This window comes from Amblyraja radiata, chromosome 5 (genome assembly GCF_010909765.2).
Source record: "Amblyraja radiata isolate CabotCenter1 chromosome 5, sAmbRad1.1.pri, whole genome shotgun sequence".
Lineage (NCBI taxonomy): Eukaryota > Metazoa > Chordata > Chondrichthyes > Rajiformes > Rajidae > Amblyraja > Amblyraja radiata.
This window is the reverse complement of record NC_045960.1, coordinates 22902166-22920784: the sequence shown is the minus strand read 5'-3', so window position 1 is coordinate 22920784 and position 18619 is coordinate 22902166. Positions and strand designations below refer to the sequence as shown.

Here is an 18619-nt window from a genome sequence, read left to right as displayed (position 1 = left end):
CCCTGGTTATCCTCTCTTTGCTTTCCCATCAGGTAGAAGATACCAATGTTTGAAAGCACGTACCACTAGATTCAGGACCAACTTCTTCTCCGTTGTTATCAGACTAGTGAACAATCCTCCCATAAGCTAGGGTATGTCCCGATCTTCCAACATACCTCATTGCGGTCCTTGCACTGTTGCTCTGTAACTGTAACTCTATAATGCTGTAACGCTATATTCTGCACTCTTATATTTTTCTCTTTGCATCATCTGTGTATGGCCTGACTTACTCACGTTTAATATGGTTTGATTTAACTAGACAGAACGCAAACAAAAGTTTTTCACTGTATCAAAGTACACCAATATTAATTTCATTCTGAATCCGACCTTTGTGTCCTCGGCTTCCTCCATGGCCAGGGTGCCACCGCAAATTGGAGGAGCAGCACCTCATATTTTGCTTGGGCAGTTTACACCCCAGCGGTATGAACATTGACTTCTCCAATTTCAGGTAGTCCTTGCTTTCTCCCTCCTTCCCCTTCCCAGCTCTCCCAGTCTACTGTCTCCGCATCTTCCTTTCTTCTTCCCGCCACCCCCCCCCACCCCACCCCCACAGTCTGAAGAAGGCCCGAAACGTCACCTATTCCTTCGCTCCATAGATGCTGCCTCACCCGCTGAGTTTCTCCAGCATTTTTGTCTACCTTTGATTTTTCCAGCATCTGCAGTTTTTTCTTAAATATTAATACCCTCAGCAACACAGTGCATCGGTACAATGACCAGCACTCGGGATGAAACAGCTAGAGTACTGCGTGAGAGATAGGTGACTGCAAGACGACGATGATGAGGGTGTGGTAATGGGAATGGGGTGCAAGGGATTGCATCATATGTGGCAGGGAAAGGAAGAGGTACAGTTTGATAGTAGACTGGGGGAGTGGAATAACATATAGAATTGAGCTGGAAATTAAACCATGATTTGATGAGTGAGAACAATCTGAAGGAAACAGTGACTTCATTCTTTTCCCATCTCTTTCACTCAGCATACACTCAGCATACTGGATGTCAGGGAGTGAGAATCCTAGCATTTCAACTTATCCTCTGTCTATAAGGACAGCTCTCCTGTGCAAGCTGCAGTGTCAATAGCACGACCTGAAGCTTGTTGCAGGGTCACCACTGATCCCTGCAGCTCGGCTCCACTCAGGGTGAAGCTCAAGTGGAAGGAATTTTGCATTCCTGGGCAAATAATGTTAGGTTTTTTGGTTTAATTCAATTCATGTTGCACAAATGATTTGCAATCATTTCACAATTCAATAACCCTTGCAAGCAATGGGAAATTAAACAACAAATTACATACAAATGTATATATATATTTTTAAAGTACAGCTCAATTATGTACACATTGCTTGATCTGTTGACTCGTGGGGAGGTGTTGAACCGCATCCCTGTCCCCACCAGCAGGATGAAGTGGCAAATTGTGCAGGTACAGCCGTGTGCAGGAGAGTGCAAGCCTGTCCCTTGGTACCCTCCAGCCAGCATGGTCCTCACACAATCACCCCACAGAAAACTGGGAGCAAGAAGAGAGAAGATCTTCCAAGGTCATCAAGGTCAACGCATCTGCAGGCTCACACCAATCAACCGCACCGTGCTGTTTGGCACAGACACAGAAAGTGCTGGGATGTCTCGGGGGAATCTCACTGGACCAGCGTTCCCTCCCTCCAGGGTATCCAGGATACCTGTCAAAATAAGTGAGGTTAACAGAGGTTGTAGAGGCAGCAACATAAAATCCAAACAGGGTGCTATTTTATCCCGAATCAATGTTAAATTGTACATACAATGCCCAGCACCATGACTAGGAGGAGCAATCCACCAGTGGATCTGTTGCAATTGCATCTTGCAGCAATGAATTACAGCATGGCAGCCAGGGTGCGTTAGATATCTCGGGTGCAATGGATTAGCCAATCTCAGCAACTGGGTACCATCATGACAGTGTGGAAACAGGCTCTTCGGCCCAACTTGCCTACACTGGCCAACATGTCCCACCTGCACTAGTCCCACCTGCCTGCATTTGGTCCATATCCCTCCAAACCTGTCCTATCCATGTACTGGTTGGCAGTCTGCCATAATGGAACCAGCGCAGCAAAGGTTACAGGTGACTGTGGACTCATCCCATGATAGGTCATTTCACTACTAGAAGCTGTCCAGTAAAGGGTACAGGCAAGTAAAGACTAAATCCCAGAACTGGTCATTTCAGAGGAACCAGCACAAGGTACAGGAGACTGGACTAGCGACGATTCACTTGCTCACAAGGTAGGGTAATAATTAGCAATGAATGAACTTGTTTTATTCTTTGTTACTTCAGCACCATCTCCTACCGCTGACTCCATATCCCCAGGCTCACTTAATATTCAAAAGTCCATACATTTCTCTCCAAAGTATACTCAGCAACCGCTACTCCACTCCACTACCCTCACAGATAGAGAGTTCTAAAGATGAAATACCCTGCCATTGCAGACATTTCTTCTCGCTTGTCCTGTGTGACATCTTATTTTGAGGCTGCCTCTTGTTTCTAGACAGTCCACACAAGGAAAACATCACCCTGGCTTCTTACAGAAGAGATCATTCAGCCCTTCGGGTCTCTTCTAGCATGCAGCTCACCTTATTGCCATATACAGCATCACTGCCAATTCTTTCCTTTGGTGCGGCTCCACTAGGACGTCTAACAGTATATTCCGCACTTCAGCCACTCACTGTGTAGAAACACCTTTCCACCTGAAGGGTTTTGGTTCTTTTGCCAATCACTTTCATTCTGTTCCTCATTGTCCTTCGTCACTTTAACCCCAGGAAGTCTGTCGCCTGTGCTAATATCCCTCAGGATTTCAAATCTGTCCATTAGATCCCCTCTTAATCTTCTCTGTTACAAGGAGAACAATCCCAGCTTCTAATTCCATCTACATAAATGAAGTCTTTCATCCCTGAAACCTTCACCCTCTCAAAAGCCTTTGTATCATTCAGGACTTCACCCCAAACTGGGGTCCCAGGTCTGGACTACACTCCAGTCCAGCTGAGCCAGTGAGATTCATAATGCCCATGATCAGCTGGGAATAAATGAGCAAACACACAGTCCAACTTCGCCCAGGAATGTCACCCTCTGTCAATGTGGTTGAGATCAGAAACCTTTCACCAATAGCCACTAATGGGCCTGTCCCACTTAGACGACTTTTTAGGCAACTGCAGGAGACTATGCGGTCTCACATCTTCGCGGGTGGTTGCCGGGTAGTCACCTTCATGGTCGTGAGGAGTCCCCGCATTCTGGGAACTAGTCGCGGCCTCATTATGGTCGCCGCAAATTTTTCAACATGTTGAAAAATTAGCGTCGACCAGAATGAAGCCGCTATGGAGAGTAACGAGAATTCTCGTGCCGTAGGTGCAGTGGTAGTGGGTCGCCAGGAGGTCGAAGGTTGTCATAGGTTCTCGTAGGTTGTAGCTGGTGCTGACCGGTGAATTTCATTGGCTCATTGGGAAAAGAATCGTAAGCAGTAATTTTCAGAACCAAGGCTAACCGACCGGTAATGTTAATGTCCGCCAAGCTTCACAGCCTTGTATCTCTGGCTTCTTAAAAGTTATCTCCACTCTTCCCCCCCCCCCCCTCTTTTAAAAGACTTACATGACCCTTCCCGTGCACTGTGCTTTCACCATCTTAATTACAGCGCCAACCTTCCTGTTCATCGCGGTGTGTGTCTGTATCACATTGGCTTTGCACCGTGTGAATTTCACTCTGACAGCACTCCCCCCGCTTGCCCTGTTCCCCGCCTGCATAACGGGCCGGTGAAGGAAGCTGTGTGTGTGTGTGTGTGTGTGTGTGTGTGTGTGTGTGTGTTCCACTCTGACAGTTGCCGTTCCAGTCGCCTGAACAATCGCGTAAGTGGGGCAGGCCCATAAGTTTGCTCCACTCTCGTACCTTCCACGATCCGGTGGTAAGCAAAGTGCAGATAAAGCAGGAAGACCATGTGCAGGACAGTGAGCACCCCACAGACAGTCAGCCGCGGTGTCTGTCCCACAGTGCGGGAGAGTATCACGGCGACCTGTAAAACAGAAGGGGTGCAGAGCATGGAACGGTAAGCAGAGCGAGCACTGGTTTACACTGACAGTTCCAGGTCTTGGCCTCAGCACCATAGGAGTCCCATTTCTGACAGAGGTATTAAACTACAGTCCCCCTTTGCTCAGGGAGTAAGTATGCAATAAATAGTGCAACATTAACCACACTGTGGTTTTCACGATTAATTACTGATCTGAACAAGCCGTAAAAATCTATCAATTACTTTTATTGAATGATTCTTCATTCCTCCCCCACCCATTGTTGGTACTCTGGTAGCATGGTAGATTGTCCATAGGATCCATGTCAAAGTCTATATACAACACCCAACCCTCTAACCCTCCCTTTATAATGTCCCATTCTTTTTGCTCTCTTCCAGTTCCTTCTGAAACACTGCTCCTTGTGAATAGCAAGTTATTATTGAGTACAGACATTTACCCGTGCCCCCCAAAGTTATGTGACAAAATTGTATTTTGAATGCTTAATCCTTATTTCTTTCCCATAAATTGTAGTGGAAGCGTCTTTTATACATATGCGCTATCAAACTCTTCAACAACTTGTAACTTGTCTGCATTCTCTCTGGAAACAGCCCTCAAGTTGTTTGTCCGGATGGGTTTAACATCTCAGCTCTGATGACATCCTTGTACATGTCCTTAATGCTCTTTCTAAATCCACAACATGCTTCTTTGTAAACATGGGAATCAGAATCGGGAAACTGCTAATTATTGTCAGGAAATCAGAGAATGACATCCTACCATCCTGAGGGTGGAGAGACCCCCAACGATGAGCCATAGCAGGTAGAAAAGGGAATGGAGATGTACGTTGTAGGTGACCATCAATACAACGCATGGTCCAAACAGACCATAGCCCTGTGAACAAGACACAGGAACAAACTTAAGACAGTGATACAGAGGTTCAATGCAAGTAATGGATTATTAACAGCATAGAGTCATCATTTATCCCCGACTGAGAAATATGATCTAAGGGCGAACACCCAGCCATTTTATTGTCAGGGCATCCATTATATTAAACTCATGACACCAAGGAATGCCCCACAATCCTCGTTCTAGCCCAATGACTGCAGCACTATTACTTACATTTAATTTACAGTTATTTACTATTTCTTCAAAGTGTCTACCAGATGCAGTCGGGCTCAGTTTGTCTTGCTGGGAAGATATAAAGTTGGAGTTGATAAGAATAGTTGGTGATATAATCCTGTCAGGTACATTTGTATCAAGCGTCAGAAACCCAGAGTATTTCCTTTCTTTACTTCCTTCTCTAACTTCTTCCCTGAGGGACTTTCTTCTCCCAACACTTTCCTGCACCTTCACGATTCTTGCTCACTTTCCTTACTTCTTTTATTTCTACCTTTTTTAAAGCTCGAAAAACGAAGTGGTACAACAAAATGTAATAAGATATATGTGATGTGTATTACTGTAATTTACTGTACTTCTAATAAAAATTAAAAAAAATTAAAATAAAAAAGAAACCCAGAGTATGAAAGGAGGTGCCCAAGCCCCAGAATACACTGCTGACCTGACATTGAGCCCAGTCCCCCAGCTGAGAATGTGGGCATGGATAATAATGTGGGAAAGAAAGAAACCGTATTTTACTATCCTTGTGTAATATAATCTACAGATAACAAAGCAGTCTAGCACTCGAGTCCAGTGCAAAAGATGAAATAACAGTACGTTGATCCACTAATGAGGTCACTAACGGTAAACAGGTCAGTGTGGTGCATGGTAGATGCAGCTTAACATGGATATACATACATGACATACGTGGCCGACTAGGAAAAGGGGAGATGCAGCGAGACCTGGGTGTCATGGTACACCAGTCATTGAAAGTGGGCATGCAGGTGCAGCAGGCAGTGAAGAAAGCGAATGGTATGTTAGCTTTCATAGCAAAAGGATTTGAGTATAGGAGCAGGGAGGTTCTACTGCAGTTGTACAGGGTCTTGGTGAGACCACACCTGGAGTATTGCGTACAGTTTTGGTCTCCAAATCTGAGGAAGGACATTATTGCCATAGAGGGAGTGCAGAGAAGGTTCACCAGACTGATTCCTGGGATGTCAGGACTGTCTTATGAAGAAAGACTGGATAGACTTGGTTTATACTCTCTAGAATTTAGGAGATTGCGAGGGGATCTTATAGAAACATACAAAATTCTTAAGGGGTTGGACAGGCTAGATGCAGGAAGATTGCTCCCGATGTTGGGGAAGTCCAGGACAAGGGGTCACAGCTTAAGGATAAGGGGGAAATCCTTTAAAACCGAGATGAGAAGAACTTTTTTTCACACAGAGAGTGGTGAATCTCAGGAACTCCCTGCCACAGAGGGTAGTCGAGGCCAGTTCATTGGCTATATTTAAGAGGGAGTTAGATGTGGCCCTTGTGGCTAAGGGGATCAGAGGGTATGGAGAGAAGGCAGGTACGGGATACTGAGTTGGATGATCAGCCATGATCATATTGAATGGCGGTGCAGGCTCGAAGGGCCGAATGGCCTACTCCTGCACCTAATTTCTATGTTTCTATGACGTTATCCACTTTGGTTCTAAATAAAAACATGTCAAAGCTCAAGGAGAATGCTCACCTTTAAAATATACCAGGGGAAAGACCCTGTCTGATCACCTTGACCTCCACAAACATTGTCTCCTTTACAAAGAAGGTTATTGGCAAATACATTCCCCTCTGAAAAAAAATGGGTGTCCTTTCCACTGACTGTTTAGCAAACAAACTTTGCTCCACTCTGAAGACTCACCACTAGTGACAGCATCTGCACCATTGTGATCTGGGCATTGCACAAGTAGCCCAGGAAGTAGACGAAGGAGGAGACGCCCAGCCAGTAGCCAAAGCAGGTTCCGATTGCAGTGCCCATCAGTGTGCCTTCTCTCTGTGGGAATACAGCAGCACACAACAGCGTAAAAACTCTTAAACAAAGTGGTGGAGTCACAGCAGGCCAGGCTGCTTCTCTGGAGGACATGGTGATGTTTCAAGTCCGCTAAATGTCACCTATCCATGCTCTGACTCGCGGAGTTACTCCATCACTTTTGTGCTTCTTTCTGGTAAACCAACATCTGCAGTTCCATGTTTCTGTGCCAGAACAACTTGGCCATTCTTGAATGCAAAGAAATGGCTTCTCAACCCTGCCCGTGCCATATTTTCTTCCTTCATTAGCTGTCTGTTCGGCAGCAGAGATTCATAACAGCGGTAAATTGGCCGCATGTCTTTATGATATGCAAGGAAAAAGGAGTAACTAGAGAAACCCACAGGGTCACAAGGAGAAATGTGCAAACATCACGCAGACAACACCGGAGGTCGGGATTGAACCAGCTTCATTAGAGGCAGCAGCTCCACTAGCTGAACCACTGTTCCAACATTCTTTCCAGATCTTTAGAATACACAGTAGTTGATTTTGGATTTATTACACTCCATCTCCATAGAAATTCCCCTCATCATCTTGTTATCCATTTGGATTATGTTTATGCAGAATCCAACTGTCAATTTGAAAGATATATTTACACAGCTTGACCAACACTATATCCTCAAGTGAATCTGCAGCTAAACCATTGAGCGAATGTCCCAATTTCCTGCAGTTTCCATCTCATTACCTTTATCGTACAAAATTTGCATCAAATTTCCCAGACAAAGCTGGCTAAAACACTGTTGCCATTCCTTAAACCTGATCACCAAACCTGATTTGAGTTTGATGACCTTCTCATCCCATAAAGATATTCATCCTCCCACCCAAAGAAACCAAGGTGAGAACTGAGAAAGAGCTAAGAAACTGCAGAATGGATTAACATTTTTTGTTTTATTTTGGTTTTAGTTTAGTTTTTCACTAATATTGGGATTTTAAAAAAAAAGTTTATTGTGTTATCTATTGAGTACTGTGTTTACAGACCTGTAATGCTGCTGCTTGTACAAATTTAATTGTTTCGTTTCAGTGCATATGACAATTAAACACCTTGACTCTTGAAAATAATCAAAAGGTATCAGTAATAATCAGCAAGCCAGATAACACCGGTGGGTTTAGACACAGAGCGAGTGTTTCATGCTGATGTTGAAAGATCCCCGAACTGGAATGTGAACACCCCCTCTCCCTGCAGATGCTGCTTCACTTGATGTCGATTTCCAGCAGTTTCCTCTTTTATTTCACCCTTTTAGTATCTGCAGTATTTTAGATAAATCTAATATACAAGGAGATATGGCAGCTATAGATATGCAAATTAATATATTCACCTAGAGACTTGTGACAAGAAGAGAAAAAAATCTGCCTTCAGATGAAAAATCTTTAAATTTTCAGTGCTGTTAAGAAAGCAATGACCATTATTTTGGTATTGTGTCCTGGTGTCACCTGTCAATATATAATAAACAGTGGTACTACTGGTTTATAGTCACATTAATCAAATTGACACTTACAATTACAGTTCCAGACGTCTTCATTCCGTGCAAAAGAATGGCCACCAGCGTGAAAACCAACATTAAGGGGCCATACAACTCTCCTGCAACCTTCTATGAGAGAAAGATACAATAAATGTCATTAAGTCCCTCACAAAATATTTCTTCCAAACACTGGCATTTGAAAACAATTCAAAAAGCAAGGTGTTTGATTTTATAGGATGAGGAAGGGACCATTCTGCCTCTCAGACCCATTCTCCCAATCAATCAGCATGGCTGGTCTGTTCTCTAATACGATCCAACTTTCCTGGTTAACGTTCTTGGGTTGTGCGTACAACAATAAACTTGACTTGACTAATAAAACCTTGCAACCTTTACTTCAAAATATTTACTTGGTCCCCACCTCTCCTGTCCAGTAACGGTTTATGGACAGGCATTGAAAGCATATTTCCAATGTAATCCTCCCCTTTTCCCCTTCCACATCTCACATTGCAACAGTCTTAGAACAATGCTACGTTTTTGCTGAATGAGATTATTATCTGATCATACGGCATGTATCTAACATATTCACTTTGGTTAATTCACATTAAAAAATATCTAAACAAGGTGCAATGTTGACCCGGTTGTCTGGCTACAGTTCCCTACAGATAATGAGAACTGACTAAGAGTGGATTGCAGATACAAGCATAAGTAAACAGACCTGAGGGAAATTGATCATCCGGACTGGAATCAGAGACTCCACCAATCTGAAATGGCAAAGAATGTTGATCATGAGAGTGTTTGGACTTATGATTTTAGACAAGAGAAACAGCACGGAAACAGGCTCTTCGGCCCACCGGGTCCGTACTGACCAGCAGATCACCCAGTACATTAGCACTATCCTACACACTAGGGACAATTTAAAATTTACAGAAGCAATTCACCTACAAACATGTATGCCTCTGGAGTGTGGGAGGAAATCGGAGCACCTGGAGAAAACCCACACGGTAACAGGGAGAACGTACAAACTCCATACAGAAGATCCGTAGTCAGGATCAAACCTGGCACTCCAAGGCAGCAACTCTACCGCTGCACCATTGTGCCACCCGCATCCAAGTGATGCACAACAAGACCCGAAATCAGGTAGACACCGTGCATATTTCCGAAGATCTTTCCTGGTCCCAGCACACTGATGCAATTATAAAGAAGGCACATCAGCGCCTCTACTTCCTGAGAAGACTACGGAGAGTTGCTATGTCAAGGAAGATTCTCTCGAACTTCTACAGGTGCACAGTAGAGAGCATACTGACTGGCTGCATTGTGGCCTGGTTCGGCAACTTGAATGTCCAGGAGCGGAAAAGACTGCAGAAAGTTGTGACCACTGCCCAGTCCATCACCGGCTTTGACCTCCACACCATCGAAGGGATCTATCGCAGTCGCTGCCTCAAAAAGGCTGCCAACATCATCAAAGACCCACACCATCCTGGTACCGGGAAGAAGGTACAGGAGCCTGAAATCTGTAACATCCAGGTTCAGGAACAGCTACTTCCCCACAGCCATCAGGCTATTAAACATGACATCAAATAAGTTCTGAACAATAACAGTCTATTATTAATATTGCACTATATCTGTTTATTTCTTGTGTGTAGATGGTCTATGGTCTATCGACACACTGAACTTTTATCTTCCTGTTCTGTATTATGTTTACTTATTCTGTTGTGCTGCAGCAAGTAAGAATTTCATTGTCCTATCTGGGACACATGACAATGAAACTCTCTTGACTCTTGAATTCTTAAACCTGAAGCATAGAAGCAAAAAAAAAAAGGGATTAAAAAAAAAAGTTCAGTCAAGGTACTGAACCCATGAATTATCATGAACAAAAGGAAGATTACAGAAAACAATCCACTGAAAAGAAAAGTTATAGTTAGCCCATTAACAAGACAATTTAATTCACACAGAGGTCATACAGTTATGAAGTCAAGAACTATAAAGAAGATCTTAGAGGGAAAAAAATAAATTTGAGCATTTACATACAGCAAAAATCAAAGTGCTGGAGTAACTCAGCAGGTCAAGCAGCATCTGTGGAGGGAATGGACAGAATGCGTTTTGGGCTTGGACCCATCTTCAGACAGTGGGCATTTTCATAAATGCTTGTGACATACGATTAAATAGAAACTGAGAAAGGATACTTTAAAAAAAACAGTACGAAAAGCAGTGTATTGCCAGGGATAACTTCAGAAGCTAAGATGGATGGGTCGTTGAATGACGCGATCATAGCTCCCATCTACAGGACCTGGCCTACAGGTTATGTGAAGATAAATGCCAACACAAACCAGCTAGGTTGAACGCCTTGTTTCTGTGTTTGTAACAGCTTTGGACCACATATCCATAACATGAGTTACAATTATCCCAGAATTTAACAGCTCCACCACCAATGTTTGTGGCCCCAGCTGCCACAGTGCTAGTGTTCCTTCCCAAACCTTTATGGCTTCATGATGTTCCTTAAAACCTATGTCTTTGACTTGGCTTTTAGTTTAGTTGAGAGATACAGAGCGGAAACACGTACCTGTTCCTGACTTGGATGGGCTCAACGTCGAAGTACGGTCTGAGAATATCAATGTTGCCATACAGATTGAATGCCTTTGATGCTTGCCTCTTACCTGCTTGCCACACCTGTAAAATATAATCCAAACTTATAGAGACAAATCATATAGTGGATGCCTTAAGGTAGCAGAAGACTCCACACAATTAGGTGGATGGCAACTCAATGCCAAGTTCAGCCTAGAGCATCGCAGCCGTACCTTAGCTGACTGGATATAATGCTGGACAGGATATATGCAGCAGAACTTACTTAGACAGCAAGAAGTTTGCCAGAGCAGTCATCTGGAGATGGTAAAACCATGAGTTCTTTCATTTAGAAGCAGGAGAAACTAGAAATAGGTGCAGGAGTAGGCAATTTAGCCCTTCGAGTCAGCACCGCCATTCAATATGATCATGGTTGATCACCTAAAATCGGTACCCTGTTCCTGCTTTTCCCCCATATCCCTTGATTCCTTGAACCCTAAGAGCTAAATCTACCTCTCTCTATTAGTTCTAACTTGTTCTTTATTGTTTGTGCGCATTTAAAAAAATAAACACTTTAAGTTATTTATTGTTATTAACACTGGGACAGTGTTGTCAGAATATTTTTTGTGATTTATTCAGAACTGGGATACAAATGAGACACTATCCAAGACAGAACTGTAATCTGCAGAGCATCTATGTTTCTAGAGGCAGTCAATTCCAGTCTCAGGCATAGTCAACACAAAAAAAATGAGATTAGCTTTGGATGCAAGGCAGCACAGATCAGAGGGCATCTTGGAATCATGTAGGCAAGCACATAAAACAAGAGGACTGCCTGAAGAACAGATACCAGTGTTAGAGTCATTTATGTCACAAAGTGGCACAGCAAATTTGAGCAACACCAGTGCAGGGGCTTCGGGCATTAGCTAGGATAGATATTGCGTGGGAGAAGAATCACTGGAGTCCTGTTTAGAATCTGGTTGGTAATGGTGCTCCCATTCAGGTCAAGGCCACAACTAAATCAGAGGGCCAGTCAGACCACCACTCAAATTTACTTTCAAATAAATCTCGCAATCACTAAGTCACATCAACGAGATACAAGATGATGTGGACAAGAACATTTTAATCACAAAGTGGGTTCACCTTGAAAGAGAATATCAGGCCCAACACAAGACAAACCTGGCTCCGCACCTGATCTGCTACTTCTCTGCCCAGCTGTCCTTTCAATCCCTTCACGCCAAGGAATGCTGCATCCTCCTCCTCTGTAGTCACAGGCTCCTCACCCACATTGTCTTCTTCTTTCATCTGCTGGTGCATCTCTCCCATATCCTCAAAACTTGAGCCAGACGTGTCGTCCATGTTCTCCATGTCGATCACTGCTGAGCTATTCCCCTAAATAATAGCATTTACACAATCTTAGATAATTACCAGAAAAATTGATAGATTAAACATAGCATTCTTAGAACTGCAGCATTGCATCTAATATCAGTCACCACTTTAGGAAGGTATTAGAGAGGATGCACAAAATATTTACCATGCTTTCCCACTAAAGAGAGATTTGAGCTTCAAAGATTGGAGAGTGGGATTGTTCTTTTGGGAGCAGAGAAGGTTGAGGGACCTTTAGTAAAGATGTAGTAACAATTCAGTCTAAAGAAGTCTTCACCATAAATGTCACCTATTCCTTTTCTCCAGAGATGCTGCCTGTGTTAGTTCAGCATTTTGTGTCCATCTTTGGTGTAAACCAGCATCTGCAGTTCCTTCCTACACTGGATTGGTTTAGACAGGTTTAAATAGAAATAAGCTATTGTCACAAGCTGAGTGAAGCACAGATTGAGCGGTTTAACCCGTGCAGGATATGAGGAAAGAGCTTTCCATACAGAAAGTAACTATGATATGGCACTCACTACCTGTGGGGATGGTGGAAACAGAATTAAATAAGACCTTTAGAAGGGTACTGAGTTGGCACTTGAGAAATGACACTTGGCAGAGCAGGAAAACAGGGATCTTACTTGGGGTCTGCAAAGACTTAATAGGTCACTCAGCCTCCTTCTTTGCCATTGCAATTCTATGAATCTTTGCCATTTTGCTTTGTATTTAGTGCAACTTTGTGAGACACCTATTATCTGTCATTGTACCTGATGTTTGATATGTCTGGCTTAACATGTTAACTCTAACACATGGACACGTATAGGTCTGTCGACATTTAAAACCTTCATTTGTAGTCCACATAAATGTAGTATTGAATTCAGTCATGTTGTGGTTACTGTTAGCTGAATATTTATTTACTGACAGACTTCTGGTAAATACACCACTTCTAATAATAACTGTCTCATATTGATTCAAGAACATAGGCTACTGGAAAATAGTCCTGAGGTTGTGTTTAAAAAAATCACGCTGTTGGAATTAAGATTATGCAGCAACTTCTCTGATCATTGTTAGCTCCATGGAGCTTGGGACTGAGGATAATGGAAATAGAGACATGGTAGAGATTCTAAACAATTAATTTGATTGAATTTTCACCATAGAAAATGTTTTTTTTTTAAAATCTCCATAATAAAAGGCCTATAAGGAAGGGTGGAACTTTTATAAAAAATCTCTATCGCTGGAGAACAATTACTTTGCAAACTAAAGACTGACAAGTCCTCTGGACCTGCTGCCCTACACAGTAGGGGTCTTGACGTGACTGCAAGGAAACTGGACATGTTAGTTGCATTCTTCCAAAATTCCAGAGATGTCTCAGGACATTAGAAAAAAATTGAAACGCAAGGGCATTATTTTTTTTAAAAGGAGGGAGACAGAACACCAAAAAAACGATAGGGCAACTATCCCAATGTTTATCATTGAGAAAATACTGGAATCATGGATGAAGAACATTTAGAAAAATCATAAACAGTGCTGACAAGTTTGTTGAGCATGTAACAAAGAGGATGAATAAAGGGGAAACCAGTAATTCTGGGTTTCCAGAAGGCATAAGATGTGTGCTTGGGGTTGGAGGCAACCTACTGAATGTTATGGGGAGAGTAATAATTAGGAAAGAGAGTCAAGATAAACAGGTCATTTTCAGATTAGCAGTTAGTAGGAGTACCCCAGATAAGCGCAAGGCCCTCAACTGTTTATAATCTGCAAATAGTTCTGCTGTAACACAACAGTAGGTTTTCTATGAAACCACAAGTTACAGAAAATTGCATTATACGAACAATTGTGTCAATGGGGTTAGGGGCGAGAGGGGTACAGACACGCTCTAATAAAGTTATTTTTTCTTGCAAAAATAAAAGTTCTTTTTAATAGCATAGGTTTATTTTTTACCTGTAAATACGAACGGCTATAGAGAACATTGTTTTACAGAGTATCACTGCACGTGTCAATAGAAGTGATTGATTGTCAATTTCAATCACTTCCCGCCCTGAAAGTAGCAGCTGTCTTCTGAAGAGACAATGTGTCCGATTATGCTAGGAGACTATATAGAAACATTTTCCAAAACAGCTTTTTTTTCTCTCTTGCCAATTTCCAAAGTTACTTTTAAGCGGTTCTCTAGGTCTGAATAATACAATGGTATCATGTTCCCTAATTCATTGATCATGTTGTATCCAATTTGCACTGCAGAAACCCGCATTATAGAAACATAGAAATTAGGTGTAGGAGTAGGCCATTCGGCCCTTCGAGCCTGCACCGCCATTCAATATGATCATGGCTGATCATCCAACTCAGTATCCCGTACCTGCCTTCTCTCCATACCCTCTGATCCCTTTAGCCACAAGGGCCACATCTAACTCCCTCTTAAATATAGCCAATGAACTGGCCTCAACTACCCTCTGTGGCAGAGAGTTCCAGAGATTCACCTGTGTGAAAAATTTTTTTCTCATCTCGGTTTTAAAGGATTTCCCCCTTATCCTTAAGCTGTGACCCCTTGTCCTGGACTTCCCCAACATCGGGAACAATCTTCCTGCATCTAGCCTGTCCAACCCCTTAAGAATTTTGTAAGTTTCTATAAGATCCCCTCTCAATCTCCTAAATTCTAGAGAGTATAAACCAAGTCTATCCAGTCTTTCTTCATAAGACAGTCCTGACATCCCAGGAATCAGTCTGGTGAACCTTCTCTGCATTCCCTCTATGGCAATAATGTCCTTCCTCAGATTTGGAGACCAAAACTGTACGCAATACTCCAGGTGTGGTCTCACCAAGACCCTGTACAACTGCAGTAGAACCTCCCTGCTCCTATACTCAAATCCTTTTGCTATGAAAGCTAACATACCATTCGCTTTCTTCACTACCTGCTGCACCTGCATGCCTACTTTCAATGACTGGTGTACCATGACACCCAGGTCTCGCTGCATGTCCCCTTTTCCTAATCGGCCACCATTTAGATAATAGTCTGCTTTCCTGTTTTTGCCACCAAAATGGATAACCTCACATTTATCCACATTATACTGCATCTGCCAAACATTTGCCCACTCACCCAGCCTATCCAAATCACCTTGCAGTCTCCTAGCATCCTCCTCACAGCTAACACTGCCCCCCAGCTTAGTGTCATCCGCAAACTTGGAGATATTGCCTTCAATTCCCTCATCCAGATCATTAATATATATTGTAAATAGCTGGGGTCCCAGCACTGAGCCTTGCGGTACCCCACTAGTCACTGCCCGCCATTGTGAAAAGGACCCGTTTACTCCTACTCTTTGCTTCCTGTTTGCCAGCCAGTTCTCTATCCACATCAATACTGAACCCCCAATGCCGTGTGCTTTAAGTTTGTATACTAATCTCTTATGTGGGACCTTGTCGAAAGCCTTCTGGAAGTCCAGATACACCACATCCACTGGTTCTCCCCTATCCACGCTACTAGTTACATCCTCGAAAAATTCTATAAGATTCGTCAGACATGATTTACCTTTCGTAAATCCATGCTGACTTTGTCCAATGATTTCACCACTTTCCAAATGTGCTGCTATCCCATCTTTAATAACTGACTCTAGCAGTTTCCCCACTATCGATGTTAGACTAACTGGTCTGTAATTCCCCGTTTTCTCTCTCCCTCCCTTCTTAAAAAGCGGGGTTACGTTTGCTACCCGCCAATCCTCAGAAACTACTCCAGAATCTAAAGAGTTTTGAAAGATTATTACTAATGCATCCACTATTTCTGGAGCTACTTCCTTAAGTACTATGGGATGCAGCCTATCTGGCCCTATATAGCAGATCTACCTGTATGTTAACAATTTGGATGAGGGGACAGAGTGTTCTGTAACCAGTTTTGCTGATGATAGATAGGCAGCAGATTGGCAAATTATGGGAGGGCAGAGTGCCTGTGAAAGGATCATACAAAGATAATTGGATATATAGACATAAAATGCTGGAGTAACTCAGCGGGACAGGCAGCATCTCTGGATAGAAGGAATGGAGTCTGAAGAAGGGTCTTGACCCGAAACGTCATCCATTCCTTCTATCCAGAGATACTGCCTGTCCCGCTGAATTATTCCAGCATTTTGTGTCTATCTTTGGTGTAAACTTGCATCTGCAGTTCCTTCCTACACAATGATTGAATATAAAGTTGGCAAATTGTGAATAATGGGGAAATTGTACTAGGTTATCCACTTTGGAAGAAAGAATGGATTGTGGGGAAGGGGGACACATTGTGGGGAAGGGGGACACATTGTGGGGAGGGGGGACACATTGTGGGGAGGGGGGACACATTGTGGGGAAGGGGGACACATTGTGGGGAGGGGGGACACATTGTGGGGAGGGGGGACACATTGTGGGGAGGGGGGACACATTGTGGGGAGAGGGGACACATTGTGGGGAAGAGGGACACATTGTGGGGAAGGGGGACACATTGTGGGGAGAGGGGACACATTGTGGGGAAGGGGGACACATTGTGGTGAGAGGGGACACATTGTGGGGAGAGGGGACACATTGTGGGGAGAGGGGACACATTGTGGGGAGAGGGGACACATTGTGGGGAGGGGGGACACATTGTGGGGAGGGGGGACACATTGTGGGGAGGGGGGACACATTGTGGGGAGAGGGGACACATTGTGGGGAGGGGGACCACATTGTGGGAGAGGGGACACATTGTGGGGAAGGGGGACACATTGTGGGAGAGGGGACACATTGTGGGAGAAGGGGGAGGACACATTGTGGGAGAGGGGACACATTGTGGGGAGAGGGGACCACATTGTGGGGAGGGGGACCTACATTGTGGGAGGGGACAACATTGTTGGGGAGGGGGAACACATTTTTTTTTTTTTTGGAGGGGACACATTGTGGGGAGGAGGGACCCACTATTGTGGGGAAGGGGGGACACATTGTGGGGAGGGGGGAACACATTGTGGGACACATTGTGGGGAGAGGGGACACATTGTGGCGGAGAGGGGACATATTGTGGGGAAGGGGGACACATTGTGCGGGAGGGGGGACACATTGTGGGGGGACACATTGTGGGGAGAGGACCAGTGGGGAGAGGGGAAACTTGTGGGGAGAGGGGACACATTGTGGGGAGAAGAGGGGACACTATTGTGGGGAAGGGGACATATTGTGGGGAGACGGGGACACATTGTGGGGAAGAGGGGACATATTGTGGGAGAGGACCTTGATGGGGAGAGGGGACCATTGTGGGGAGAGGGGACATATTGTGGGGACACATTGTGGGGAGGGGGACACATTGTGGGGAGGGGGACACATTGTGGGGAGGGGGGACACATTGTGGGGAGGGGGGACACATTGTGGGGGGGGGGACACATTGTGGGGAGGTGACATATGTGGGACACATTGTGGGGAGAGGGGACACTGTGGGGAGGGGGGACCACATTGTGGGGAGAGGGGAACATTGCGGGGAGGGGGACACATTGTGGGGAGGGGGGACACATTGTGGGGAGGGGGGACACACTTGTGGGGAGAGGGGACCATTTGTGGGGAGGGGGAGACCCATTGTGGGGAGGGGGGACAACATTGTGGGGAGGGGGGACACATTGTGGGGAGGGGGGACACATTGTGGGGAGAGGGGACATATTGTGGGGACACATTGTGGGGAGAGGGGACACATTGTGGGGAGGGGGGACACATTGTGGGGAGGGGGGACACATTGTGGGGAGAGGGGACACATTGTGGGGAGGGGGGACACATTGTGGGGAGAGGGGACATATTGTGGGGACACATTGTGGGGAGAGGGGACACATTGTGGGGAGGGGGGACACATTGTGGGGAGGGGGGACACATTGTGGGGAGAGGGGACATATTGTGGGGAAGGGGGACACATTGTGGGGAGGGGGGACACATTGTGGGGAGGGGGGACACATTGTGGGGAAGGGGGACACATTGTGGGGAGAGGGGACATATTGTGGGGACACCGTGGGGGCTGCCGACAGACCAGGGGGATCTGCAGGGAGGGGAGATGTCAAGGGATCCACGGTGTACACTCTAAACGGCAGAGTCTCTTTAACCTGCAGCATTGTCTCCTCGAAGGCTCCCCATTCGCCGTTCTTTGTCGCGCCGCTGCCGGTCCCCGCAGCCGCTGCCGCCGCCATCGCTGGTGCCACCACCGGTCTGGCCCCGCGGCGATCGCAGTAAACACCGACCGTCAACACCGGAGGCCGTGACGTGGACCACAAAGCCCCGCGCGACTACG

General features: G+C 44.9%; 1 protein-coding gene across 2 annotated transcripts; it reads right to left on the bottom strand.

The window, feature by feature from the left end:
* Positions 1–1215: 1215 nt before the first annotated feature.
* On the bottom strand, positions 1216–18566 carry yipf3 (Yip1 domain family member 3). Of its 2 annotated transcripts, none has more exons than XM_033020762.1 (9): positions 18435–18564; positions 12184–12396; positions 11009–11115; positions 9164–9209; positions 8485–8577; positions 6824–6955; positions 4822–4935; positions 3932–4055; positions 1216–1706 (listed from the first exon to the last, which is right to left on the bottom strand). In XM_033020762.1, exons 1-9 carry the CDS (start codon positions 18516–18518, stop codon positions 1579–1581), a joined length of 1041 nt encoding a protein of 346 aa, XP_032876653.1. In that variant the 5' UTR covers positions 18519–18564; the 3' UTR covers positions 1216–1578. The 2 variants fall into 2 exon arrangements, with proteins under 2 accessions (XP_032876653.1, XP_032876654.1); XM_033020763.1 differs by having other exon boundaries at positions 1226–1706; positions 12196–12396; positions 18435–18566.
* Positions 18567–18619: the final 53 nt, after the last annotated feature.